This window comes from Phalacrocorax aristotelis, chromosome 6 (genome assembly GCF_949628215.1).
Source record: "Phalacrocorax aristotelis chromosome 6, bGulAri2.1, whole genome shotgun sequence".
Taxonomy (NCBI): Eukaryota; Metazoa; Chordata; class Aves; order Suliformes; family Phalacrocoracidae; genus Phalacrocorax; species Phalacrocorax aristotelis.
Genome location: NC_134281.1, coordinates 30,510,722 through 30,538,442, shown reverse-complemented (window position 1 = coordinate 30,538,442; position 27,721 = coordinate 30,510,722). Strand labels below are relative to the sequence as shown.

Sequence of the window (27,721 nt, the reverse complement as noted above, 5' to 3'; positions counted from 1 at the left end):
ACCCCCTGCTTGAGCAGGCACACCCAGAGCAGGGGGCACAGGAACGCACCCAGGCGGGTTTTGAATATCTCCAGGAGAGGAGACTCCACAGCCTCCCTGGGCAGCCTGTTCCGCTGCTCTGTCACCCTCACAGGAAAGAATTTTTTTCTCATGTTGAGCTGGAACTTCCTGTGTTCCAGCTTGTGCCCATTGCCCCTTGTCCTGTATTTGGGCACCACTGGAAAGAGTCCAGTCCCATCCTCTTGACACCCACCCTTTAGATAGTTCTAAGTATTGATGAGAGCCCCTTTCAGTCTTCTCTTCTCCAGACTGAACAAACCCTGGTCTCTCAGCCTTTCCTCGTAAGGGAGATGCTCCAGCCCCCTGATCATCTTGGTAGCTCTCTGCTGGACTTGCTCAAGCAGTTCCTTGTCCTTCTTAAACTGGGGGGCCCAGAACTGGACGCAGTACTCCAGATGTGGCCTCACTAGGGTGGAGTAGAGGGGGAGGATAACCTCCCTCGACCTGCTGGCCACATTCCTTTTAATGCAGCCCAGGATACCGTTGGCCTTGTTGGCCACAAGGGCACAGTGCTGGCTCAGGGTCAGCTTGCTGTCCACCAGCACTCCCAGGTCCTTCTCAGCAGAGCTGCTTTCCAGCAGGTCAAAACCCAAACTGTACTGGTGAATGAGGTTGTTCCTCCCCAGGTGCAGGACCTTACACTTGCTCTTGAGAGTATCTTGAAGAAATGATACCTTCTTCTCTCTCTAGTTCTTACAAACTAATTTACGTACAAACTAGGGGAAGTCTTCAAGAAAACACTTGGCAGATTAAGGATTTCCATTAACTTTTCTAAAAATTGTATGCCTTTGTTCTAGGAATTTTGTGTATTAGTTTTTCATCTGAGGTCTCTAGTCTGCAGGTGTTGCACTCGGAAGATGCTCTTAGATGCAGCTTAAAATCATAAGGCATCTTCTCTGTAAACAGTTTTGGATTACAAAGTAGAATTTTGACAGACTGAATAGACACAAGCTGGGCAGAAATCAGTCTAGACAAGAAAGATTTGTTGTCTTGGGGAATTTGGTTTTTTTCTTCTTAATATGTGATTCTGCAAAGGTGTGAAAGATGGTCTGGGAAGTGGAAGTTAGTTGGGAAGAACATCACTGGGAAATAAAATCTAAGCTGTTGACAGAGGAAAGATGAAAATTGTTGAAAAAGTCAGCCTCCCTGTGAGTATGGACCACTTGAGGGAGAAGGGAAGGGACAGAATGGATAGTGCTGTGGTTGAAGTTTTATACCCATTCCTATTTGTAAAATCAATATTAATATAAAAATAGTGTGAAAGCCTAAACTATCACTTCAGGAGATAAGAAGCTGTAGTTCTTACTTGCTTAAGCAAACAGAAACTTAACTTTCAAATGAGGACCAGTTGTACTTTACAGTTAGAGGAGATGTCATGCTTTCTTCCCAAATCTTTCATACTGTAACAAGTCAGGGACAAAACTGTGTGTGTACTGCAAATTTGTTAGCCAAAGACTGATACGGAAAGTGGAATTACAGCCTCGCTCAGTTTCATTAGGTGAGTCTGATCCTGATGTTTCTATTCGGTGCTGTTGAGTTCCTTCCCTGCTGCTCTATAGGTATGTTGAAATTCCTCTGAAAGAATGTAGTCCTTGTGAGCAGAATAGAATGTAACTGTGCTAAAGATCTTGAAAGGTGTTTAGTGAAGCACTTTGGGGTCCTATGTTTTGCAGCAGATTGTGTAGGCATGTGGTAGGAGTGTCATCTGCTGGAACAAATTATTAGGAAAGTAAATTGGCAAGAAAGAACAAGTGCGCCAATAGAATTAAGACAGTACAATTTATTCACATTGCTGTATGTTAGATGCTGGTCTGATATGTAGATCGGCCTTGTGACATTTTTCCACGTGAGAGGCATCAATTTCAGTGACTGTGCCTGCGTGGTCTGGGCCAGTGATGATGGTATTTGTACAGAATGATTTTACTTACGGTAATCTGAATGCAAAGAGGGATTTTCAGCCTGTGGGTTTGTTTGGTGGTTGGGTTTTTTTTGTTCCTTTCTCTCTGTTATGTGCAGAGTTTGTACAATGCATTTAATCTGAAGTCCTGTGGGATATGAAAGTTCTGGTAAAAGGAAATAATTTGACATGATAATAATAGTCTTGCTGTCTCATTTAATATTTTATGTGGTTCAATCTCAAGTCTAGGTAGCTTTATTCTTTAAGTGGTATGTATCCCTGAATTAGGGTGCTGAATGCTCTTTATCTAATGGCACGCATTTCCAATAAAATCTTTTTGGCTGTCTAGTGAAGTTATGTGATACTGATGGTTTCTTTGTACATGGTTTTGGAAAATCCTCCTGACTATTCTCTTTATATTCTGTTTGCTGTCAATGCAATAGATGCTCCACCTCCGACATGGGAACAGCTGGAAAATGGACTAGTTGCTGTGAGGACTGTGGTTCATGGCTTAGTTGATTATATCCAGAATCACAGCAAGAAAGGAACAGATCAGCAACAGGTAAAAAGCTAAGTCGTTTAGGAAATCCTTACCTCTAAATTTTATTGACTGTATCCAATAGTAGAGGTTTACTAACATCATCTGGAAAGATTTGGTTTGACAAGGAGCTGATTAAAAATACCACTGCTGAGTCATATTTATCAAAAAAGAAACAAGAAAGGCAAAACCCCAAAACAACACAACTTCCCTCCATTACCCTTTGCATTAATTTGTACAGCTCACTAGGATGAAAAGGAAACAGTCTGATCCTGTTTGTAAGCTTAGGGAAATGAAAAAACAACCCTCCTGACAAGGGGGTGGGGAAGAGGAGCCAGGGTGATCTGTGGGAATTTTCTTGGGTTTGTTTTAACACGACACATTTGAGCCAGATGGCTTTGTGCTAATGAAATCATTCTTATACCTGTGCTTAACGGTCTGTAAGGTTTAAAGATTTTGGAAGACTTAGTGTGAAGGTGCAGTCCAAGTTCTTTAAGCAGAATTTTTTTTTCAGAAATGAAATGCTGCCAAATAATATATATTAGCTTGGCTTATAGTTATCACGTGCTCCTTTGATCTCATTTTTTCATACAGCTAAGTTGATATAAATGCTAGCTGCTGCTGAAAGACAGAGCTGCCTATCACACATTCCCACTCCCTCCCTTACTTTGGCACTCATGCTCTTGGAGAGCTGGTTTGGAGAGCTGAACTAGTAGAAGGATTATCTCTGCCAAAAAAAAAGAGGGGGGGCCAAAATCAGAGTGAATTATTTCTGCTGTTCTACCTTTTTGCATTCACTGGAGTGCCTAATTAGCACTGCTACCAGCAAAATGAAAAGCAGTAGGAATACACAAGTGGAAATTGGGGTGGGAAAAACAGTGAGGGTTTTTGTTCTGGTGAGACCATCGCCTAGACCTGGTACATGCTGTGCCGCTTGGAAGGGAACCCAAAGCCTCCTAAGTGGGGAAGGGGACATCTGCTGAGTATTGGGCAGTTTTTCTGGCTGGCAGCAGTGGCCGGCAGAGGGCTGTGCAGCTTGCTTACACCTTGCCTAAATCCGTTTTACACTACAGTAGATGGGGGTGGGTGGGAAGTCAGTTTGCAGATGGTTTCTTATGGATTTACATCTGGCCGAGTTTATCACAAAGCAATGGTTTACTTTTTACAGACCTTTCCCTCAGTTGGAACTCTGATAGGGTATTTCTGCCTCTGATTTAATTCTGCCATAAAAACTGTAAGAACTTAAATGTCTTTGAGACCACCTCTGGCCTTCTGCCAACATTTATTTAGGCAGACCGGCAAATGGGTGTACATGCAGACAGCAAGACTGCAGTAAGTCGTCGTTTCTCAGGAAACTTAAAAATACAGAAGACAACCCATACCATGCCAATCTGTGTAGGAGTAAGATTGCATCCTCAACTATTGATGGAAATAAGTGTCATAGATAGTTAAAGAGATTTTCAGTCCAAAGGGGAGTAAAAAGGAACCTGATGAAATTTAACTCCCAGAGAGATCAAAGGGATACTCAAGTGCCATTCTGAGCTAACAGAAAGCAAGGGAAAAGTAACTGGCTAAATTGTATTTATTTTCAATCTGCCACAAAGCTTGATGGATATTTGGCAATTTCTGATTAAGCATGGTTATTTTTTTTCTAGCCGTGAATCAGTTTTGTCCGTTTAACTGTTTCCTGAAACGGTACAGCTGTGTTCCAATCAAACTCCAATCAGGAATTTGAATTTTTAAAAAATCCTTAACCTGAGAGTGGCTAAGTTGTCAAAATATCTACTCTGAATCTATTAGTTCTGTAGGAGAACCAAACATGAATACTGCTCCAGTCATTTATTTCACAGTAGGTACTTCTGGAACATTTAAATGGAAGGAATTATCAGCAGTCAAACATCAGGCCTTTAACAAGAGGATACATTCAGCTCTTGGTTAAGTGCGCTTATATTCAGGTATCTCACCTGGTTTCTTTAACCTTGTCAGCCTCCTCAGCACAGCAAGTACAAGACATACATGTGCCGAGACATGAAACAGAGAGGAGGATGCCCCCGAGGGGCCAGCTGCACCTTTGCACATTCACAGGAGGAGCTAGAAAAGTAAGTGTACCTCTTAGGGTAGAAATCAGTCCAATCTTTGTTTCATCTTACCCATAAGACCTACTTATCATATCTAGGAATGGGAGGAGGAGGCATAACTTGTCTGTGACATTAGCAAGAAATAATGTGAAAAACTTGTAACACTCATCTCTTAGGTTTTGGAACAGTTTGTCCTTAAATATAGGAGTATCTTGCTTTTTTCAGCAGTAATGCAGCTCTGAAAGTTTGAGGTTTACACAAGTGTTGTTTGAGATTTTGGAGATGGGCTGTTTTTCCTGTTTCGTCTTTAAGTGTGACTAAACATGCTGTTTGTCTGCACCCATTATGGTCATTTGTGTGTATTTCTCATCTTGCCTTTTTATTCAGGTGTGAGAAGTAGGTTGCTGGCAGTTTTCCAGATGTAGGTGTTCTCTTGTTCTTCTGTGCAGCTAGGGCATCCAGAGAGATGAAAATGAGCATTGCAGGTTTTCTTTCTGCAACAGTTATTCTCTGAAACTCTTAGGTTACTGCCTGTGCAATCTGTCAAAAACTGGTTAAAGCTATTGTTGAAGAGTTTAAAAAATGGTGGTCATGTGAAACCTGTAGTAAAAAAGTTCCATTCATTACAGACTTAGAGGTGACACCCAGTTATCCAAGAGCAAGCTGCTGATGTTCTGAAGGTGGTTATAATTTTTTTTTAAAAGTAAAATGGATTATTTAAGATTTAAATAAATACAGTGTATTTTATGCAGTATACGTAACTTCTTGTTTTTTGGGCTAAAATCATTCAATTATTTCAAGATAAGGCACTTCTTTAATCAGAAGAGAGCTCCAAAGATTTGGAAATGGTATGCGGTCTTTCTCTTTTTTTCCTTAAAAATCTAAAACTTGAAGCATTAATATGGCAGTTTGGCTGTATAGCCAGCATGTGGTGCATAGGCAAAACAGGAAGAAAAAAGAGCAGAGCACGTGGTATTAGAATTGCAAAGGCAGTTATTCAAATGAACAGAGAATAGGACTTTGATACTTGTGTTCTGCAGTTGGGGTTTTTCCCCTTTTGTCGTGGTGTTAAGAAAATGGAGATTGCTAATACTGATTTGGACGGCTAACAAAGGTCATGAGTCAGTATTAGTGCCTCTGAACTAGTTGTCTGTATCAAGGACTTTTGGTCAACTTTGTGGGTGGAAGAGGCCTATTTTATCCAGCTGGCTTGTACGCCTTAGTAATAACGTTGTTGTGAAGCAAATGCTTGTCCTGCTTCAGGTTGCAGCAGTTTCTGTAGGTGGTTGGGGAACATTGAGTTCTGATTCTTCCTTGTACCTTTTTATCTTTGCTTAATTCTTTTGAGTAGATATTATATAATGTTCCTCCTTTTAAAAATGTTTACGATGAATAATAAGCATTGCTGTTGCTATGTAGTTCCCGTATCTCATGTATATTTTTAAGTTTTCAGGAAGGTTATGAGGAAGTACATGGTAATGCCTCAGATAAGCGAGACTAGATTCTAATTTGCTAAACAGCACCTGATTCCCCTCTTGGCAAGGGACAAAGACCCAGTGTGCATAGGGGAGTATTAGACTTTTTTAGATTATTTTTGTGTCCTGCACATGTGGAGACTGCAACAAAGATTCCTAAAATTGTGCAGAAAAATCCAGAGGGCAACACTATGCAACTTTTATTCTTTCCAAGTATTTTATCATGGAGGATGCTATATAAACTTCTCTTACCACCTTTGACTGAATGGATGTCTATACATGTGCACCTGTCTCTTGAGCATACTGTTGTGTTTTAGGCAAATGGGCAGGGATGGCCAGTCCTCCTCATCTTTTAAGTTGTGTGCAAGCCTTCAGAGAGTCAGGATCCATCAGACACTTCACCTCTAAGAAACCTGATGGGAGGCAGATGTCCAGAAGTAACTGGCAGGGAGAACATAGCAGTGGTTTCCTAGCATCCTGCTGCTGCTTTGCAGGGAGAAACTAGTTTGGATATTGAGCAGGATGCCACAGTAGAGCTGGAAGTTCAGCCTGGGGAGCTCACTTTTGCCTGCCTCTGTGTTTCAGCTGGCTTGCATGGCTGACATGAGATGCCAGAACAACTTCTGAGCAGCATATGTTTAGAAGGCTGTAGTCTGTCCCTACTCAAATGCTGCTGCTGTGGTGATAGCCTGGTTTGTTTACTCCCTTTTAATGCCTTCTGAATGATGGCCACTGTCAACACTGCGTAGCTTGACTTTATAGTTTAAGTGGATAAAGACTAATCCAGCCAGGAAATTGGGGTTTTGAAGGAGAGTTAGGAAGGTGGCTAGAAGATAATCAATGAACTCTTCCAGATAAACAGCTCAATCACACTTTGTCTGATTCTATACTCAGTCACATCTAAAAACCAAAACAACCATAACTAAACCCGCCTTTTTGCCTCTGCATTGCTGTTACTGCTGTGCATGTGGGCAAACATAAAAATTAACTGAAGATTGAGTAATAGAGTATAATTGCCCCTTTTATTTTCCACAATAAAGTGTGTACCTTCCTAGTCTGTTACAATCTCACTTTGCTTGTTAGATATAATATGGAAGTGTTGGCTTCAACCCTGTTGAAACCTTCTTGCACAGGAAATAGCCTCGTGTTGCACAATATAAACAGCAGCAATGCTCAGGCCTACAAATATGCCCTTCTACTTGCATTCTGGTATCTAAACTAATGGCAGGATGGTTAGTGGAGGACCTTTGACTCTGGAATTTGCTCTCTTCACTGGTCCAGTACCATAAGTCTGTTGATTTTTGTGGAACGTGAGTGAAACATGAATATGTGGAACATGAGGCATGGTGGGATGACTCTTATGACGGGAGTGCTCCAATGGATGGCTATAAGCTCTTCAGAAGGGATAGGCAAGGAAGGAGAGGCGGTGGGGTGGCCCTGTATGTTAGGGAGTGCTTCAGTTGCATAGAGCTCGGCGATTGTGATGATAAGGTCGAGTGCTTATGGGTAAGGATGAGGGGGAAGGCCAACAAGGCAGATATCCGGCTGGGAGTCTGTTATAGACCACTCAACCAGGATGAAGAGGTAGATGAAGTGTTCTACAAGGAACTGGTGGAAGTCTCATAGTCAGTTGCCCTTGTTCTGGTGGGGGACTTCAATTTACCAGATGTCTGCTGGAAATACAACACAGCAGAGAAGAAACAGTCTAGGAGGTTCCTGGAGTGTGTGGAAGACAACTTCCTGACATAGCTGGTAAGTGAGCCTACCAGGGGACATACCTTGCTTGACCTGCTGTTCACAAATAGAGAAGGACTGGTGGGAGGTGTGACAGTTGGAGGTCATCTTGGGCTTAGCAGCCATGATATGATTGGGTTCTCAATTCTTGGTAAAGTAAGAAGGGGGGTCAACAGAACCACTACCAGGGACTTCCGGAGGGCATACTTTGGCCTGTTCAGGGTACTGGTTGGGAGAGTCCCTTAGGAAGAAGTCCTGAAGGGCAAAGGAGTCCAGGAAGGCTGAGCTTTCTTCAAGAAAGAAGTCTTGAAGGTGCAGGAGCAGGCTGTCCCCAAGTGCCGCAAGACAAATCAGCGGGGAAGATGACTGGCCTGGCTGAACAGGGTGCTTTTGCTGGCACTCGGGGAAAAAAAGGAGAGTCTACCACATACAGAAGAAGGGGCAGGCAACTCAAGAAGAATACAGAGCTCTCATTAGGTCTTGCAGAGAGAAAATTAGACAAGTAAAAGCTCAGATAGAACTCAACCTGGCCACTGTTGTAAGGGAGAACAAAAAATGTTTTTACAAATACATTACAACAAAAAGAGAACCAAAGAGAATCTCTGTCCCCTCTGGATGTGAAGGGGAGCATTGCCACCGAGGATGAGGAAAAGGGTGAGGTACTAAATGCCTTCTTTGCCTCAGTCTTTAACCATCAGGCCAGTTATCTCCAGGGTATTCAGCCCCTTGAGCTGGAAGGCAGGGATGGGGAGCGGAATAAACCCCCCATAATCCAGGAGGAAGCAGTTTATGACCTGCTGAGCTACCTGGACACTTACAAGTCTCTGGGGCTGGATGGGATCCACCTGAGAGTACTTAGGGAGCTGACAGAGGATCTTGCCAAGCCACTCTCCATCATTTATCAGCAGTCCTACTTAACAGGGCAGGTCCTGGCTTGACTGGAGGCTTGCTGATGTGACACCCATCTACAAGAAGGGCTGGAAGGAGGATCTGGGTATCTGTACAGCCCTGTCAGTCTGACCTTGGTACCAGGGAAGACTGTGGAGCAGTTCATGGTGAGTGAACTCACCAGCCAAGTGCAGGACAACCAGGGGATCAGGCCCAGCCAGCATGGGTTCATCAAAGGCAGGTCCTGCCTGACCAACCTGATCTCCTTCTATGACCAGGTGACCCACCTAGTAGATGAGGGAAAGGTTGTGGATGTTTTCTGCCTGGAGTTCAGCAAAGTGTTTGACACTGTCTCCCATAGCATCCTCCTACAGAAGCCGGTGGCTCATGGCTTAGATGGGTGTAGTCTTCGCTGGGCAAAAAACTGGCTGGATGGCTGAGCCCAGAGGGTTGTGGTGAACAGAGCTAAATCCAGCTGGCAGCCGGTCACAAGTGGTGTTCCCCAGGGCTCAGTTTTGGGGCTAGTCTTGTTTAATATTTTTATCAATGATCTGGATGAGGGGATCGAATGCACCCTCAGTAAGTTTGCAGGTGACACCAGGTAGGGTGGGAGTGTTGATCTGCTTGAGGGTAGGAAGGCTCTACAGAGGGACCTGGACAGGCTGGATCAATGGGCCAAGGTCAACTGTATGAGGTTTAACAAGGCCAAGTGTCGGGTCCTGGAGTTTGGTCACAACAACCCCATGCAATGCCACAGGCTTGGGGAAGAGTGGCTGGAAAGCTGCCTGGCAGAGAAGGACCTGGGGGTGTTGGTTGACACCTGGCTGAACATGAGCCAGCAGTGTTCCCAGGTGGCCAAGGCAGCCAACAGCATCCTGGCTTATATCAGGAACAGTGTGGCCAGCAGGAGTGGGAAGTGATCGCACCCCTGTACTTGGCACTAGTGAGGCCACACCTTGAATCCTCTGTTCAGTTTTGACATGGAGGTGCTGGAGTGTGTCCAGGGAAGGGCAACGAAGCTGGTGAAGGGTCTGGAGAACAAGTCTTAGGAGGAGCAGCTGAGGGAGCTGGGGTTGTTTAGCCTGGAGAAGAGGAGGCTGAGGGGAGAGCTCATCGCTCTCTAAAACTACCTGAAAGGAGGTTGTAACGAGGTGGGTGTTGGTCTCTTCTCCCAAGTTACTAGTGATAGGATGAGAGGAAATGGCCTCAAGCTGTGTCGGGGAGGTTTAGATTGGATATTAGGAAAAATTTCTTCACCAAAAGAGTGGTCAGACATTGGAAGAGGCTGCCCAGACAGGTGGTGGAGTCGCTATCCCTGGAGGTGTTTAAAAAAATTGTGTAGACGTGGCACTTCAGGGCATGCTTTAGGAGACATGGTAGTGTTGGGTTGACAGTTGGACTTGGTGATCTTAGAGGTCTTTTCCAACCTTAATAATTCTATGAAAAGGCTCCGACTTATCAGAAGCAGTTAGATTTTTGGAATTACAGTGTGTTCATAGTTTTTATCTCTGCAATCACTTCATTTATCAAACATCAATGCTGTAAGTTACATACAGGAATAGTAATGTAAATCATTACAAACTGTGCTTTAAAGATATCACATGGCAATAAAGGCTTGATTTGGCTTATTGTTGGACAAATGGTGCAAAAGGGAATCTGTTCATCTTCTGTCACTTTAATTTTTGGCTATTAATTTCTTCCCTGAATAAAATAGACTTGAATAGTCTGTGATTCTTATTCTGAAGCTTCTGTTATTAAAGGTAGTATTTTATGTGGTGTTTGGTTTTGGTTTTCTGCTGTAGAGTTGAAATGGAAATACAATTTTTAAACTTGCCGTGTGAAGTTTGGCTGTGAATTCTTGGTGTATTTGTCCAACTTTGTTCCTCTGATTGAAACAGCTATTAACAGTTCAAATAGTGAACTTGCAGTCTAACAGATATTCATGATTTCTCACAAGCCCTTAAGCAACTTGAATTCATATGTGAAGCTTTTGGTAGCAACAGTATTTGAAAAATCTTGAAAATGCAACTCTGTTTATATTTATTTTGTTTCAATTTTTGATGCGTGGTTTCTTTTTCTGAAGATTCCGTAAAATGAACAAGCGCCTGGTTCCCAGAAGACCCCTGAGTGCCTCCCTGGGCCAGCTAAATGAGGTGGGCCTGCCTTCAGGAGCTATCCTCTCAGAGGAAGGGGGAGTGGACTTGCCCAATAGGAAAACTTCTGCTCTGCCAAATGGAATTGTGTCAACAGGCAGCACGGTGACGCAACTTATTTCTCGAGGGACTGACTCCAGTTATGAAACTGCTCTGAAGCCAGGGAAGATGGACCATCTGAGTAGCAGTGCCCCTGGATCCCCTCCTGACTTGTACGAGTCTTCCTAACTGTTGTTCAAAGTGTCATGTGTGTAAATATGCAATAGAAACAAAGTAAACCTGTTCTCTAAAAAAGAAACAGAACAGTTTTTTTCAGGTTGGTGATTGAAGAGTATAGAGTAGAAAACTAAAGCCAAAACTCTAAACTGTTTTGCTTCCTTGTTTGCTTAATTTTAATTGGAGAAGGTGATGTAAATCTTAGAAGGTGGAATATAGACAAAGAACAGGGTTTTCAAGTACAGTGTACTCTGTCAGGCCTCAATGAGCCATCTTTCTGCTTTTTAGGCTGGAATCTGTCCCCAAGAGCTCCATTTCTGCCTTACCAGTGAACCCTCACCCTGTGCCCACTAGAGCACCAGCAGATCTGTCTTCAGTGTCTGTCACTAAGCAGTTGCAAATGGTACCACGAGGGTCTCAGTTGTATAATACTCAGCAAGCAGATATGTTTTGTCCAGATCCTAGAGGAGCTGCCCCACCATTTGAGCCAGCACCCTACCAACAAGGTAAGTTTGAGACCAAGATATCTATCTTTCTTCTTCATACCAATTTTATTCTTTCTTCCCATTCTGGTGTTTCCTTAAGCCCATAAGGTGGAGTTTTCTTGCATATCACGTGGACTATAGGTGCTAGTGTGGTGGTGGCATAAGATGAAAATTGGCAGGCTTTTTGTCTTGACTGAGGACTTTAATGCAACTGAAAACAGAGGTTTGTATCCATCCAGTGTAGGAAATCCTCTTTCTTCAGTTCTTCCCAGCTGTGCTAGATCAGGGATCAGATAAATCTTAATTCAGTTTGACTCAGGGAAAATGGGAATAAAGCTTAGCCAGCAGAGGGGTTTATGCTTGAGGGGTGAAAGTGGTTACGTCTCTAATGGAAAGTGTATGAGTGTTTCAGAATTGTCTGCACATGCATGTGGTGGGTAGAGAGAATTGAAATCAGAAAAGGGCTGGGCACAAAAAAAGAAAACATCATAAAGGAAATAAAAAAGGAAGAAAAAGGAAGAGTTCTAAGTATAAAGAGACCAAGTGGAGACAGGTAATATTGAAGGGGATTGAAAAGAAAAGGTATGGCTATATATAAAAATAGGCCATGATTCATATGCAACATAAGAGAGAGAAATGGCGTAATGTGAAGTTAATATGAAAGAAAAATAATGAAAGATGAGGAAAGAAGAAGCAAAAAAGCCCTAGGAAGGAAAGGGGCCGGGAGATGGCACCATTTTTGATAAAGTTGCACAGCATTTTGGGGATGGGGGTGGGGAAAAGCTTAACTTCTATTGTGTGCAAATAATATCTGACTCGTCAGTAAAATTTGATGCACATGTCAATGATGTGCACATACTTATGCATGCTTTTAAATTATACAGAGATCCTGGATAGATTACTAAAATCTTCAGGTAACTAGGAGGTGTGATCTTAGAAGTCTTTAGTGATACACAGTACTGAAATTCCCTTCTACTGTTCAGGAAGTAGAAAAATTTCTAGATAACTAAATTCTAATTAATCCAAGTTTCTTTACAGGCAGTGGCTCTAGTATGTTGGAGGAAGTTGGATTTTAGTTGTGTGGATAATGATGTACAGGCTAACCTTCAGTTTACTTTTTAGGTCTTGTGTAGCTAAAAGCATTCGTATCAGTCTGCAGAGATGTTCTAGTGAATTTTTTCTTTTTGGTATGCTAGCAGGACTTCTGTGGCACCTCTAGTGGGCTCAGTCTCATCACCTCTTCTCCAGCTACTGTAACCTTTACACCTTGCTGGTGTCTTATTTAGATAACTAAACTGTCACTTGAGCTTTGGATCAACTTTTGCTTTTTATGGGTTTTCTGTGGTTAATTTTTGAGTAGAAGAACAGGTTAGACAGTGGGGAAGAACAACAAATGTGAATTAATTTATATCATTCTCTTCATGATACTTATAGACCGGAGTATTTGAAACAATTCCTTTTGTGGACAGTTTTGATAATTGCTTTCTTTATCTTGTTTGTGTTTTTTTTTCCTCTTGCCTTATTTCAGGAGTTTACTATCCCACTCAGTCCATGTCTCGCTTTGTCCGACCTCCTCCATCAGCTCCTGAACCTGGTCCGCCTTATTTAGACCATTATCCACCCTACCTTCAGGATCGTGTGGTGAGCCCACAGTACACGCAGCCACAGCAGTATCCTCCTATGGGACAACCCATATACCCACCGCACTACGATAGCCGTCGCATATATCCCCCTGTCCAGCCTTATCAGCGAGAGGATATTGTCCGAGGAAGCCCTGTACCCATTGAAATTCCGCAAGCAGCTGTACCTTCCTACGTACCTGAATCCAGAGACAGATACCAGCAAACAGAGGGTTATTGCCCAGTGGCTCCGCATCTCAGTCAGATCAGACCTTCGTGCCACAGGGTATGGTTTTTATATTGCGTTTTCGTAGTTGTTTGAGATAGAAAATATAAACTACTTGAAGTGGAACATTTTTGCGTTAAGGTGATGGCTTTTGTGAGGAGCTAGAAGTTTGAACTGAAGAAGGGATACTGGTCAACTCTGCAGTTGTAATGATGTTAATATATAAAAGAGCAGGCTGTTACTGCATGCTTGAAGTAGAAAAGTGTGATCATTAAGTTTGGAAGTCTCATATGGTCCTGACTTGATTTCTTTGACAAAGATTAGGCTGCAGAGGGCCACTGTCTTTCTAGTGCAGATTAAATACAGTGTGTGCAAATGGTTGTGTGTGCATTCCTGTACTGCCCACCTATCACCAACTCTGCGCCTAAATAAACGAATATGCAAATATACATCACTTGAGGAAGGAACTAAAAATTTTGCTCTTCCAAATTTTCTCTACTTTAAGATTGCTAACTGGCAGGTCTTTTTGGTAGAAGTGTATGAACTTGTTTTGGTACATCACCAGCTGGAGTTGAGTCCTGTAGAATAGTTGGACTTATGTAGCTGTCATTCAGATTAAAGGCTCTAAATCATATTGCTGAGTCCAGGAAGCATTTTTAACGTAGGTTATAGATACATCAGTTTTGAGTTTGACACATTTGTGGGATGTTTGTTTATATTGCAAAATCAATAATAAATGCAAAGTAACTCTGACTAGGTTATGACCTGTAGAGTTCTACCCCTTCCCCCCATATGACTGAAATAGGGACTTGCCATGCTGGAACTTGTTCCAATGGAAACTTTGCCAGGTTGGAACACAGAGTCATGTTGAGCTACCTGTGAGTTAAAATATTAGTAGTTTTAAAGTTAGAAACACTGGCTTTGATGAGGATCTGCTCAGTTCTAGACAAATAACATTCCTTGCCTTTGGGGTGTCTTGAACCAACACTCTGGCCAGTGTAGGAACATGCATGTCCTATACAAAACATGAAAGTTAACAGATAGACTTGAACAAAGTGATCATTGTTATAATGATACTCTCTATTCGCCATATTTTCCTTTTCTGGCAGTGTATGGTTGCCATATTTTGTAACATATTTCTGTTTTTGTTTCAGCCTCATCCCAGCCTGGACGAACTTCACCGACGACGGAAAGAGATCATGGCCCAGCTAGAAGGGAGGAAGGTGATTTCTCCACCTCCTTTTGCACCATCACCAACCTTGCCTCACCCTTTTCATTCAGAGGAGGTAAGCATATTTATACAAAAATGTGATTTACTAGCAGTTTGTGTGTGCTGATAGGTGAAGACAAGAAAATTATAACAGTACAGTGTGGGCAAGTTGGGAGGGGGGATGGAGATTTTGTGCTCCACGTGGGAAGCCCTTATAGTGCAGTCTCCAGTCTCTCGACTGGCTGTTAATTCTCTGATCTACCACTGATCCTAAGGTATCTGCTTTTGATGCAACCAAGAGAATTAGTTTTGAGCCATCATTAATTGAAGTAGTCAGTCTTCACGGTTACTGGACTTTGCTTCATTTGTTCCTATGTTCAGAATTCAGTAACAGCTTGATAGAGGTTTAGGTTTTTTTAACCAAGGTCAAAATATCAGTGTCATACTGGCCAAGTGAACAGTCAGCACTGGGAGTGTAGCCAGGTGATCAGAATTTCACACATTTCATGCTTGCCGTGGCCTGATTCCAAGTGGTGATGTACCTGATTAAAAAAATAATCCTGGTGGTGTTTTTCTTCAAGTTCACTGCTGTTGAACTAAGCAGTGGTGGCTGTGAAGCTGCTTCTTCCCTTCACTTACAGAACCAGATTTTTGTGTTTGTACAGTACTTGGATGAAGACCTGAAGGTAGCTGGGAAATACAAAGGAAATGACTATAGCCAGTACTCTCCCTGGTCCTGTGATACCATCGGCTCCTACATTGGAACCAAAGATGCAAAACCCAAAGATGTTGTGGCAGCAAGGAGTGTGGAGATGGCGGTATGTAGGGATTAGGGGAACACAGAATAAAATACGATGCTTCTGTGGGTTGGGAAGGGACCCTTTCATTTGCTTTCCAGGATGACACCAGTGCTTGTATTTAAGCTCAAAAGTGCATTACAGTCAAATGCATTTACAAGTGTGCAGAGTGCTTTGTTTTCAAAGCTATGAACAGTCTTACATCTGTGTAGCTGTTTTAAAATTCTGGATATAGATGCAGGCCAACCACTCTGCTCTAAAGCCATGGATAGCAAGAGATATTTTGCCATGATTCCTTACACTTTCTTGAAATCCAAATATGACTCTGTACTGGCAGCTTGTCAATTAAACACATCCATCTGTTGCTTCCTGTACCTCTTTCTGTCAGAGGGAGATGCTGCAACTTTGTGCTATTAATCCTTTTAAGGTGGTTGTGACTGCTGTTAACAATGTTATTAGTTTTCACTTGAAGGACTCTCTGATGTACATCCACAAGAATACCCAAAACTTGCATGAAGCTTTTGAGCATAGTCATAACATAATACTAGGCTGATTCTTCTTGAGGGCAATTTCTAACTCTGTGCTGGGCTTATTCAGTCCTTCTGTGAAGCGGTGGGTGTCTAACTGTGATCTTACTTCATGCTGCTGCATTTTTGCTAGGTCAGTCTTGCAAAAAGAAGGGGCTGCTAGGGTGTCATTATTGGGAGTTGTGAGTGTGGAGAGAGAAGCTTTGGAAATACTGCCACTATTCTGTTATTTCTAACTTTTAAGCATCGCTCAGTAGCAATAAGTATGCTGGTATCCCATGCAAGTAGGAAGACATCCAGGCCTTCAAGGGAAAGGACTGTTTAGTCTGAGGGACTATTTTACAGATGTATCTATTCTTCTCCTTCACCTCCCATCTGCAAGTGTTCTATTGTCTTTTCTTTACGTGTTGTCACTGTCGTGGTGACCTTTCTTTGGCCAATAGGGGGATAGGGAAGAAATTTCTATCCAGAATGTGTTTTTCTGTGGACAGGTGCTTGCCTTTTGCAACCACTTAACTAAACCATAGGATTTTTCTCTCCAGCTTCTCCTCTTTGTCCGCAAGCAGGCTTCTCTGTTTCCCCTCTGCCTTACTGGGATTAGGTGCATCTAGTTTCTTTCTGTCCACTGAATTGCTTTCTTGTAAGAACCTGAAAGCACTGTTTGAAATGGGAGCAAAAGAAGGAGGCTTTCTCCAAAAAAAACAGAGCAAGAAAAGGCATTTCATCTTTAGCTTTGGGTTTTTCACATGTCCTTTTGCTCTCAGTCCTACACAATGTGTTTGCTTTGAGTCATAACACTGTCACGTTTGACCTGGGGAAGTACTGAGATTACTCAGAATCAGCTTATTGCTATCCAAGTGGCAGCGTTCAGAAACCGACAAACAGCTCTTGTCTTTCATCCCTACTGCTAGAAAACTGTGCAAACAAACTGGAACTCAGTTAAGAGAGGTAACAGGGTTCTGGAGAAGCAGCCTCCTTTTTCATCGCTAAACAAAACGTTTTTCTGCCCCAGAGCTAATTTTCAGATAAGCAAATAGGATTTCTGCAGATCTTCAATTTTTTTTTTCCTCAGAGGAAAAAAATTCTCAGGAGACCTTTACTGCAGATGGCAAGTGAATTAGTTCTTCCTTTTTTTAATTGTTCATAAAAGACTCCTTTTTTCAAGGATAAGAAGTAAGATAAGATAAGAGAGTGCATAATGCTGGACTTCATGCAGATGGCATTGCAACTTCACCACGTTTTTCTCCCACTCAGTAAATGGAAATAAATTGGTACTAGCATGGGCTCAAGATTAAAATGTCTGTCTTTTTCTTCTCCAGAATTCCAAAGTAGATGCTGTCTAATGCCTCACCTGATTTCAACAGGTTACATTTCTTGAGTCTAGCTCCTAGCTTAGTTGTGACTGCCGCTTTCACCCCTTTATTCTTGACTTATCTATGTCATCTTGTCTGTTTCAAGCAATCCTTAACCTCACTGAAAGCTTGCAGGGTTTTATTTTAATTTTGGACCATGCTGAAGTTCTTAGCCTTTAGCCAGTCTTTGTTGTGTAGGAGCCCCACTTATCTTGTTCTTTCTGCTGCACACAGCACTGTGCTACAGTTTTATTTCTTCAGCAAAGTCTTAACTTGATTTTGGCAATTCTTAACCATGTTACATTTTCTGGAAGCTGAGAGATAGCTTTCCCATTTAACTAACTGCTGTTCCCTTTTTTAAATTGAGACTATTTCTCTTACTGTCTTGTATTTATTTGGATGTGGTGATTATTTGGGTGTGGGATTGTATTTTTGTTTTGTTGCTTTTGTGTTGAGGATGCTTTTTTAAAACTTATTTTTATTCGTGGAAACAACCCATTGATTTGTGGTTTCAAATTACTCATTCCAGGTGGCTTCTGCAATAACTGTCCTAACTTTATCTCAGGAAAAGCTTTGTCAAAAGTCTTTACAAGAATCTGTTGCTTATTCTTCTCAGTTACTTAAGTCAAATTGACTTATCCTGCTAAATCAACCTTGTTTTCTGTGCATATCTTTTCCTTTGTGACTGCTTGGCAAAGCTCTTTGAGTAGAGAGAGAACACTTTTGTCTGTTCATTTGCTGACCCATTAAGGTGTTTGAGTCTGAAGCAGAGTTAGAAACCAGGATGTTCCAAGCAGTACTACTGCTTAATGAAAAATGTGCCTGAAAAGATGTACTAGACATGTCCAAGTAAGTGCTGTACTGAATAATTCCTATTTTGAGTCATCTGCAGGCTGTTAGATGATATGGTTCTTAACACTGGGCTTCAGAAAAATTTCCTTTGGACTTCGGAAGGAGTATGTATTCCTCAGAGATGCACAATCATCTGCCCTTTGACTTTATTTTGGAGGGTTTGGGTTTTTGGGTTTTTTATGGGTTTTTTTATTTTGTTTTTTGGGGGGGTTCCCCCCCCCCCCCCGGCCCCTTCTGTCCCATTAGACTTTCTCTGTCTTAATTTCCTTTTGCTGCTGCTCTCTTCTCTTGGATTTGTTCACAAGTAAGCATGCAACTATTTCACAGTGGCGGTAGTAATAGGTGTCTTAAGTCAGACCATTAGAGAGACATCACTCTAGCAGTGCAGGTATAAACTGAAGAATAGGAAGACTAGTTGAAGGATGAAGGGAATAGAGAATACAAGAGAGACTTACTATACTGGTACCAGCTTGTTGTAAAAGCAATGTGGTTTTGTTTTTTTCTAAATAAGTTTTTGACTGTCTTTTCCATATCTTGTCTAGAACGTAGATAGTAAAGCCATGCGTGACCAGCAATTAGACATGCAACGAAGAGCAGCAGAGACTGGTGATGATGACCTCATTCCATTTGGAGACCGACCAACTGTGTCGAGATTTGGGGCTATCTCTCGTACTTCCAAAGCGATGTACCAGAATTCTGGTCCCATGCAGGCCATGGCAGTTCAGGGAGCTACCACCAAATCAATCATTTCAGGTACAACGTGTGCTCTTTGATTTTGCTGGCTGTGGCTACTTTTCTTAGTGCTACAGTGCAGGGCAAGTTGAAGACAGCCCTTGTAAACTTGTCTCTTGTCTTAGAAATACAGATGAGATGTATGTTATGCCACTAAAAATAACTCTAGGTACGGCTACACTGAGAAGCCTGAAGAAAAAGGCTGCCACTACTTCCTGTTGTATGGATGGGTTTGTGCACACGTAGTATATCTGTTAGATGATTTGTTGCTGTTTGGAAAAAGTTATTTTGTTCTGCTGGTCCCTCTGAGATGAGGCTTCTTTTAAATCTGTTGTAGTAGAATCCGGAAACTTACTGCTTTTTCAAATATATAATGCAAAATCATTATAACGAAGTACTATATTGCACTCCTACTTTATGGATAGTTGCTGCTGCAAGGTTAATGCAGTCATTGTTTTGTGTATTATTAAGCAAAGCAAATAAAGTAGGAATGGTTTATTTTCTACACATCTAGTTTCTAATCACACATATTGTGTGGCTGTATGTCTTACTCCAAAAGATGGTCTCTTTCTTGAGGTGCACTGAATAATCTTGAGAAAAGATTCAATTATATTCCCCAAAACTTACTTCCAGATTTTTTTCAGGAGTTAACTGCTGGAAACAAAACAATAATTCATTTGCTTAATTTGAGCAGTAGGTTTCTAGAGTTTATCACAGGTAGAACTCCGGGTTCCTTGGAAGCTTGATCTTCAAACTGGTGTTAACGAAGTATCTCAGAATTATCAATCAACTCTTGAGTCTTTTAGGCACTTAAGTAATAAAAATAACTGCTCTCATAGTGGCTGTAAGCTTGTTTTTATGTCCCTGTCCTCCTGTGTGTCTCAAGTCCTTCACAAACTCCTAGTCTCTGGAAGGGTGTAGCAAATCTTGCTGAACGTGCAGGAAGAATCATGCATTATGCATGTGAGACTAGTCAGGCATAGTATTTTTGTGTTCATTTCAGCAGAAGAAACATTAGACTTCCTCACTCTTTGAGGTCTTGACCCTTCCTGGTTATTCTCTAATTTCTGAACTATTAAAGGACAGTTTTATAGCAATATGACATGGTTTTCTTTCTGTTCACTAGCAGACTACAATCCTTATGGAACTCACAGTGGCTGGGGAGGTTCTCCATATTCTCCTCATCAAAATATACCTTCTCAGGGACGTTTCAATGACAGGTAGGATTGCTTTATTTTTTATTTGCTTTTTCCAAATTTTCTTTATCTATTTATTTCTGTGCCAGCAGAGTAACTCTTTCCTTTTTTTTTTTTTTTTTTAAAAAAATCTCATTTTTCCTTTTCTGATCCCAAAGGGAGAGACTGTCCATGTCAGATGTGGCTGGTCATGGGAAACAGTTGCCTTCAGCGGAGCGAGAGCAGCAGCTGCGCATGGAGCTGCAGCAAGTAGACCATCAAATTAGCCAGCAGACACAAATGCGAGGACTAGAGGTTGGTACCAACATTTGGAAGAGTGGTGAGGGGGTGGTATGGAGAGAGATGAAGTTAGTAAAGCTGCTTTTCATGTGTTGATGATCTTTCTCTGGCTGTAATGATATTCAGTAATAATACTTAATTTTGTGATGCCAGGCATCAGGACTACAGTACAAGTGTAAACCTCTCTGCTTATCTGCAGAAACTTCCTGCACTTCAATGCAAATCAACACCATATTTGAATCTGCACTCTGTGCTCATTCATGTTTGCTTTCGTTCTTTCTCTCTCTCACTTACTCCCCCTCTCTATTAATCTGTTAACTGAGAGACAAATTTGTGGTGTACATAACTGTTGTTGGCTTTACTGCCATTGAAAATGTCTGACTTTATGTACAGAAAGCTATGACCTTCATCTGTTTCATGTTTGGCTTTGTGTTGTACCTGTTTCTTCTTAAATAGCGCAAGCCGCAAGTGTCAAAAAATAAATATTTGAGATATTTAGCTTGAAAAACTGAAGCTTAATATTTTACGTCTCCTTGCTTAGGAGAAACGTAGTTACTTGCAACATGAGGACGGATAAGAGCCTGCATTTGTAAAAGAATTAATGAGCTGAAATCTTTGTATTTTGTGTGAGACATGGAAAAATGTCAAAGCAAAATGAAACAAATTGTTTTAGCAAAGCTTTAGTTACTCTTCTTTTTTTTCCTTGGTAAATATTTGCTGATTTTTCCTGAAAACTATTCTAGATACCTCAGCAACTATTCATGTTAATGTTTTTCCTGAAAGAATTGCTAAGTAGTGAATAGCAGCTTCTGCTCAAACTATGGTTTCCTAAGAACGTGTGTTACAGAGGAGGGTTATTGCAGATTAGTTGTAAGAGGTCACAGTTTTTAAGTTGCTGCAGTAGTTACAAGTGGTATGCATTTCTTAGTAACTTGAAACATAACTTGTGTTCTTGTGCTATTGTTTGGGAACAAGAAGAGAAAATGTTTTATATATTGCATGTCTGCCTTTGCCATAAGAGAGGAGTATTGGAATGTTGCAAAATCCGTAAATGGCCTGCCTCTCCTGCTCACTACTCTTGTGACTCTGGCAGTGTTAAATCCCACATAGTTGAATTTTTAGCCTTGATTTTTACCATAATTTGAATTCTTTGGAAGTAATTGATTATTTTGAGGAATAACAGCTTTAAATTTGTCTCTTGTATTCAAAGCTGCAATTAGATATTTGAAATCCAGGAAGGAGGCTTTATTGATTTACCTGTTGTGAGGTCGAAGCAGTCGCTTAATTCAGTCAGAGCACAAAGAACTAAATTATTTTGCTTTCTTCTCAAGTGAATGACCATTTCTACTTGAAGACCAGCCAGATGTTCAGTTGTGTGGAGTTAGTAGTAGATAGTGTGTTTACACGTAGAGCATACACTTACGGAACCGATTCCCAAGTATTGGCAGATTTTTGGAGTGGCTGACATGGTTACTGGTTTTAATCTGCTGCTTGTAACTTGCAACTTGTGAATGAGTGTAGTCACTTGCCCCTCTCTGTTCCTGTGTTTCCTGATCTGGGTCAGTAGAGGACTACATATTGACATCCACATCTCTCAAGATATTTTATGTGATTTAGTAATAATATGGGTTCTACTGTAGAATGTGATAAATTCTACTACTGTAAAATAAAGCAGCAGATTTGCTTATTTGCTATTATCTTTTGTTCAACAAATAGCTCACAAAAAGAGAGTAGTGTTTTTGTTCATGTACTTAATCTTAGTTTTGAGAAGGGAATGGTATACAGGGAAGACCCACTCAAGTTTATTACAGTAAAAGGTATTTAACACTGCTTGTTTAAAAGTGAGAAGACCTGTTTTCATGTACAAAATGCTTCAACTTGTGTTGGAAGTGATTTCGATTGGGACCTTGTTAAACACGGAGAGATAAGGCCTTGGTTTTGCAAATAGGCAATGCTCTAGAGTTATGGCCTAGAGCTCTTTCTGTGCTTGGTGTGTTGTGTGCTGAGTTGTGTATGTGCTTAGCTTTATGCATTTAGGCTGTTAGTAACAGGCTGCTGTTGCAGAGGGAGGCGACTACCCTGGCAGGCCAACCACAGCCCCCACCCCCACCTCCCAAGTGGCCTGGGATGATCTCAAGTGAACAGCTGAGCTTGGAGCTACACCGGGTGGAAAGGGAAATTGGGAAGAGAACCCGTGAGCTGAGCATGGTGAGTGCCATGGGGGTGGGAGGCAGAGAGGTGGAGTGGAGAGCTGTGTAGCTGGCTGCAGCCCTTACACCCTGGCAAAAAGGCTCTCTGCTGGATAACCACAGCTGGAGTCATCTGTCTCCCTCTTCACCTCTTCATTCTTCAAAACCTCCTGAAAAGTTTCTTGATTCTTCTTTGTGAAGATTTTGAGTTCTAGCAACTTCAAAATACGCTGCTGTTACTTTGTCGCCATTTGAAAATAAGCGTGGCACTGAACTGGTTGAAAACTGAATCATTTCCAAGGTCACTGTGCCATGAGTTGTATAAACTGCTTTAATATAGAAAGCATCATCTGCAGGTACAGGCTAGTGTTCAGAAGTCTGTGTGCTACAGTCTATGGTCTTTGCTTGTTGTTACAAGAATCATCCCTTCCTTTTGGGAAATACTGTGTCCTGAGAGGATGAGTATATCTTACTTGAGTCTGTTTTCTTGTCTCATGGCTTTTGTGGGTTCCACTGTATGACTCCAATTTACAGGCCTTCATCAGCAGTCCCGAAGGATGAAGTCTCAAATTCTTTTAACAGTATGTTAAGGAATTTTTCTTCTGTCCTTTTTTTAAAGGAGGGCCAGTCTTCACTGGATATAAAAACCAAACTGGGTACCACTAAGCAGGCAGAAAATGGACAATTAGAACCGCAAAGCAAGGTTCCAGCTGAGGACCTCGCACTGACATTCAGGTAACATGGGTCTTCAACCTTTCTTTGTATAACAGGAAAATGACTTCAGGTGGGTAACTCTGTGGTATATGAATAATACCCCTTGTCTCACATTGTCTCTGATGTGGAAGCATTTACTAGGAAAAGATGAAAGCTCTTACAGTGCGAGCGTTAATTAAGGGCTATTTCACTTGATGAGTAGGTGAGTGGAATGAGACTGTATGTTAATTAACGCAACAGAAGAACTGCAATGTTTGTAAGACCAGCAGTCCATCTAGTCAATATTGGATGATTAGTACGAAGGAACAGGAGATAAACAGCAACCATAAAAGAAATATTTATCTACCATTTTAGTTTCAAAGAAAAATTGTTCCAAATGTGAGAGGAGAGCTGTTCCATCCTGCTAAGGTTTGTGATGTAGATGTTGTCTAGGAAGGTATTGCACCAGTACAGTTTGGGTTTTGACCTGCTGGAAAGCAGCTCTGCTGAGAAGGACCTGGGAGTGCTGGTGGACAGCAAGCTGACCCTGAGCCAGCACTGTGCCCTTGTGGCCAACAAGGCCAACGGTATCCTGGGCTGCATTAAAAGGAGTGTGGCCAGCAGGTCGAGGGAGGTTATCCTCCCCCTCTACTCCACCCTAGTGAGGCCACATCTGGAGTACTGCGTCCAGTTCTGGGCCCCCCAGTTTAAGAAGGACAAGGAACTGCTTGAGCAAGTCCAGCAGAGAGCTACCAAGATGATCAGGGGGCTGGAGCATCTCCCTTACGAGGAAAGGCTGAGAGACCAGGGTTTGTTCAGTCTGGAGAAGAGAAGACTGAAAGGGGCTCTCATCAATACTTAGAACTATCTAAAGGGTGGGTGTCAAGAGGATGGGACTGGACTCTTTCCAGTGGTGCCCAAATACAGGACAAGGGGCAATGGGCACAAGCTGGAACACAGGAAGTTCCAGCTCAACATGAGAAAAAAATTCTTTCCTGTGAGGGTGACAGAGCAGCGGAACAGGCTGCCCAGGGAGGCTGTGGAGTCTCCTCTCCTGGAGACATTCAAAACCCGCCTGGGTGCGTTCCTGTGCCCCCTGCTCTGGGTGTGCCTGCTCAAGCAGGGGGTTGGGCAAGATGATCTCCAGAGGTCCCTTCCAACCCCGACCATTCTGTGATTCTGTATGTAACTTGAAAACAAAGTTCACTTTTATTTGTAGGCAGTATTTTTTTTTTTAATCTGTGTAGATGGTGGGATTGATTTTTAAACTCACATTTGATAGTCAATTGAAACGACCTGTTGGCTGGGAATGCTGGAAATCTACACAGCAATCATTTTCAGATGGCTTCAAGCATCTGTGTGTATTCAGATAATACTTTGAACAGAAAAGCTCAAATGATGCAGATGTGTTTCTAAGTCAAGTTTACATAACATTTTGGGAGCAGCTCGGAATCTGGCTATTTATTCAGAAAATGTATCCTCTCAATTATTTATGAATTCCTATAAACAGTCCTTGGTTTCTGTGCTGCACCATTAGATTGAGGCCTCTAGAGTGGAAACTAATTTCTGCACATGAAATTTGGGAAGTAATTAAATCGAAACAAGTCTCTTTTTAAATAATAAAAAAAATCCAGATAACTTAAATATTCTGGAATGTGTGCATTGTACAGGTTGATATGGTACCGCTTGTGGCATATACTGAAATACTGCGCAAAATATAACTAACTACATATTTTTAGGGTTCTAGTCTTGTTTGTTATCAGTTAGCCTTATCTTAGTTCTTCCCTTTCTGCTAAGTATCTGCAGCATACCAGGTAACTTATCTGTTATACAAGTCAAGTATTTACATGTTCACAACTGTTCTTTGAGATGCTGCAGCAACAAATATTGAAGTCCTTTTACTTAAAATAAATAATCTCAGTAATTGCTTCTCTTCACCCATTCCCCTTCTCAACAACTTTATTTCAGCAGTGATGTTCCAAATGGATCGGCCCTGACACAAGAGAACATTGGCCTTCTGTCAAACAAGACGGCATCTCTCAGCCTGTCAGAGGACCCAGAGGGAGGAGGAGACAACCACGACTCCCAGAGAGCAGGAGCTACGCCCACATCTGCTCCATGAAGTGAGGCCAGCATACACCAGAGCTTCTTCTGCTGGGGTGTTGGTAGCTTCCATCATGTTTTTTTCCAGGGGTGATTGGAGAAACCCAGGAGCAACAGCAGTAGCAGAGCAGCAGGTCCAGAGGCAATGTGCACAAACACAACTACTAGAAACAAATCCTGCACATAGTTCACATTAACGCATTTTTTAATTAAAAAAAAAAATGAAAATTAGCAGTATCTGCAAGCAATTCAAATTAAATTTGTTTTTGTTCTGTGAATGAACTTTATTTTAATAACTTCGGACGCCTTGGATCCCAGGGCTTAAAAAAAAAAGATATTATATATATACTCTGTTTGATTAATTGTATGATCTTAATGAAGTAGGTTTTTTCCTTTATTTTGGTATTATTACATACCCAGTGCGTAATTCCTCATCACCTTAATTTCTCAACGACTAAAACAACCTGGCCGCTTCCTTGTGTGGTTTAAGGGTAAACAAGGAATGAGGGTTGGAGCGTAGCTGTGAATTGCAGTGTCAACAGATGTGCAGCAAACTTCAGTCTTAAAGCAATTCTTCCCATTGTGGCTAGGAACTGAACCCTAGCTTGTGCAAGGCTGCTTGCTTAAATTATTTAAGTTTAAACTACAGGTGACAGAATCTTTGCAATGCAACAAGTACAGTCCTTCATGTATGTCCCAGCACAGCATGTGTAATTAATGAGGATAAAAAAATAAGTGCCCAACATACGGTATTTTATTTGAAAGTTACTGGCCTTTTATTTTCTGTTGGGACTAAAGAGGTCACTAGAATGCAGACCAAGCTGCTACAGCATGGGTATTTCTGAAGCTGGTTACCTGGGGCTCGTGGTAGAGAGGCTCAACTAACCAGTGAAGGTTGTGCAGCCATGACCGAGGCAGAATTGTAGAAACAGGAAGTAGAGTGAATATGAGGTTGGGCAGTTGCTAGAAGGATGTTAACTGCTGATGAGCTGGGGAACCATGTTAGTTCATCCAGTGTTTGCTGGGGGCTTTTTTCCCCTTCTCACTATGCCTTGAAAACAAGCTTACCAAAGTCCATAAAATAAAATCGATACAGAGAGCATTACTGACCTCTCTGCCTTTTGAAACAAGTCTTTTATATATGCCTCCGTCCCAGCAACTCTTGCCTGTGTTTATTGTTCATTGCTCTTTTATTATTGAAAACGTAACTTCCTCTATAACCTGATGGTTTTTTTCTTCTTGAGTTTGTTCAGTGGTACATCAGTTACGTTATTGTTATGCTGTTGTGAGGGCCTTTTACTGAAGGAGACCAGCGTCTTTGATTTGTGCACATCAATGATGGCAATTTTTAAAAATAGAGGGGAATTTTTATTGCTTTTTTTTTTTTTTTTTAAAGGTAGCATTGTTTAAGGTCTGTGTGTATTAGATGTGACACCTGAGAATCAATCTGCAGGTTGTCTGCCACTGCTGCAGTGAGTCCTTCCTAGATTTCCCCTTTCTTAGGGGAAACGTTGTATCAGTGACCACTTCAGGTACAGCACGGATCCTGTCAGAAGTAGTCAGAAGTGCTGAAAAGCAAATTTTGCTTGGTAGATCACTTAGTGTGCTACTTCGCCAGGTAGATGCTTTGTAAGCGTAAGTTGGAAAAACCATAAGCTGTTCTAGATGTTTTCTTTAAAAGTTAAAGAAATGAAAGGTTTTGTTCTTGCTGCACATTTTTTGACACTTTCGACATGCACTGGGGTGAGACCCTGTATATGAAGAACTCTGTGGAGAGTGGTTGTTGTTTTTATTTTTGAAGTGTTGCTCCCTCTGCACCTTCTTGGCCTGTTCTTGTTTTTTCTTTCTGGGTTAAACTACTAAATTGGAAAGCACTGGTTATGTAATAAATTACTGCATTGCTTTGGTTGGGTAAAGCAAGAGTTAATAATTTTCTTGGTTTTTAGTTTTCTTTTCCTTAACCTTAACTCCTGCTGAGGTCATAGCAACCTTGGGCTAAGCTTTGCATTCATCATACTGTTAAATAAAACAAAATGGGGGGTGGGAGGGGATACAGTCCCACTATTGCCTACCAGTAGGAGAGTCCAAACAGAAGACTCTTTTGAGTAGCAATTATTTAATTTGCCCAGTCAAGGCACCGCGTTTATATACTATTTCACATTGAATTTGATTATGCCCTACAGACCTGGCTGGTCAAGGATTTGATACACATATTGGCTTGGGATTCGAGCTTTCTTTTTTATTTAAATAAAAATTTATATATAAATATATATATACATATATACATAGTTATATCTGTATATATATTGGGTATGTTTTAAGGATTTTTTCGCATGAGCGCAGCTGTTGTGATCAAATGTCTGGGAGGTAGAAGCACTGAATAAAAATAAAGGCATTTTTCAGCGCACGCACCCACACTTTC

At 41.5% G+C, this 27,721-nt stretch overlaps 1 protein-coding gene across 4 annotated transcripts in view; it reads left to right on the top strand.

Annotated features, from left to right (window-relative positions):
• RC3H1 (ring finger and CCCH-type domains 1) overlaps nucleotides 1-27,721 on the top strand; it is an 84,742-nt gene that overhangs the window by 37,928 nt on the left and 19,093 nt on the right. For 2 of the 4 annotated variants that reach the window (XM_075096812.1, XM_075096814.1), the window contains exons 8-20: nucleotides 2,401-2,519; nucleotides 4,482-4,594; nucleotides 10,754-11,035; nucleotides 11,328-11,545; nucleotides 13,053-13,429; nucleotides 14,524-14,655; nucleotides 15,245-15,397; nucleotides 18,650-18,860; nucleotides 19,969-20,059; nucleotides 20,194-20,329; nucleotides 22,379-22,522; nucleotides 23,123-23,238; nucleotides 25,168-25,577. In XM_075096812.1, the coding sequence (XP_074952913.1) occupies nucleotides 2,401-2,519; nucleotides 4,482-4,594; nucleotides 10,754-11,035; nucleotides 11,328-11,545; nucleotides 13,053-13,429; nucleotides 14,524-14,655; nucleotides 15,245-15,397; nucleotides 18,650-18,860; nucleotides 19,969-20,059; nucleotides 20,194-20,329; nucleotides 22,379-22,522; nucleotides 23,123-23,238; nucleotides 25,168-25,318 (2,243 nt within the window). In that variant the 3' untranslated portion in view covers nucleotides 25,319-25,577. Of the gene's footprint in view, nucleotides 1-2,400; nucleotides 2,520-4,481; nucleotides 4,595-10,753; nucleotides 11,036-11,327; nucleotides 11,546-13,052; nucleotides 13,430-14,523; nucleotides 14,656-15,226; nucleotides 15,398-18,649; nucleotides 18,861-19,968; nucleotides 20,060-20,193; nucleotides 20,330-22,378; nucleotides 22,523-23,122; nucleotides 23,239-25,164; nucleotides 25,578-27,721 lie in introns of those variants that run through there. The other 2 variants (XM_075096811.1, XM_075096816.1) reach the window with 2 other exon arrangements.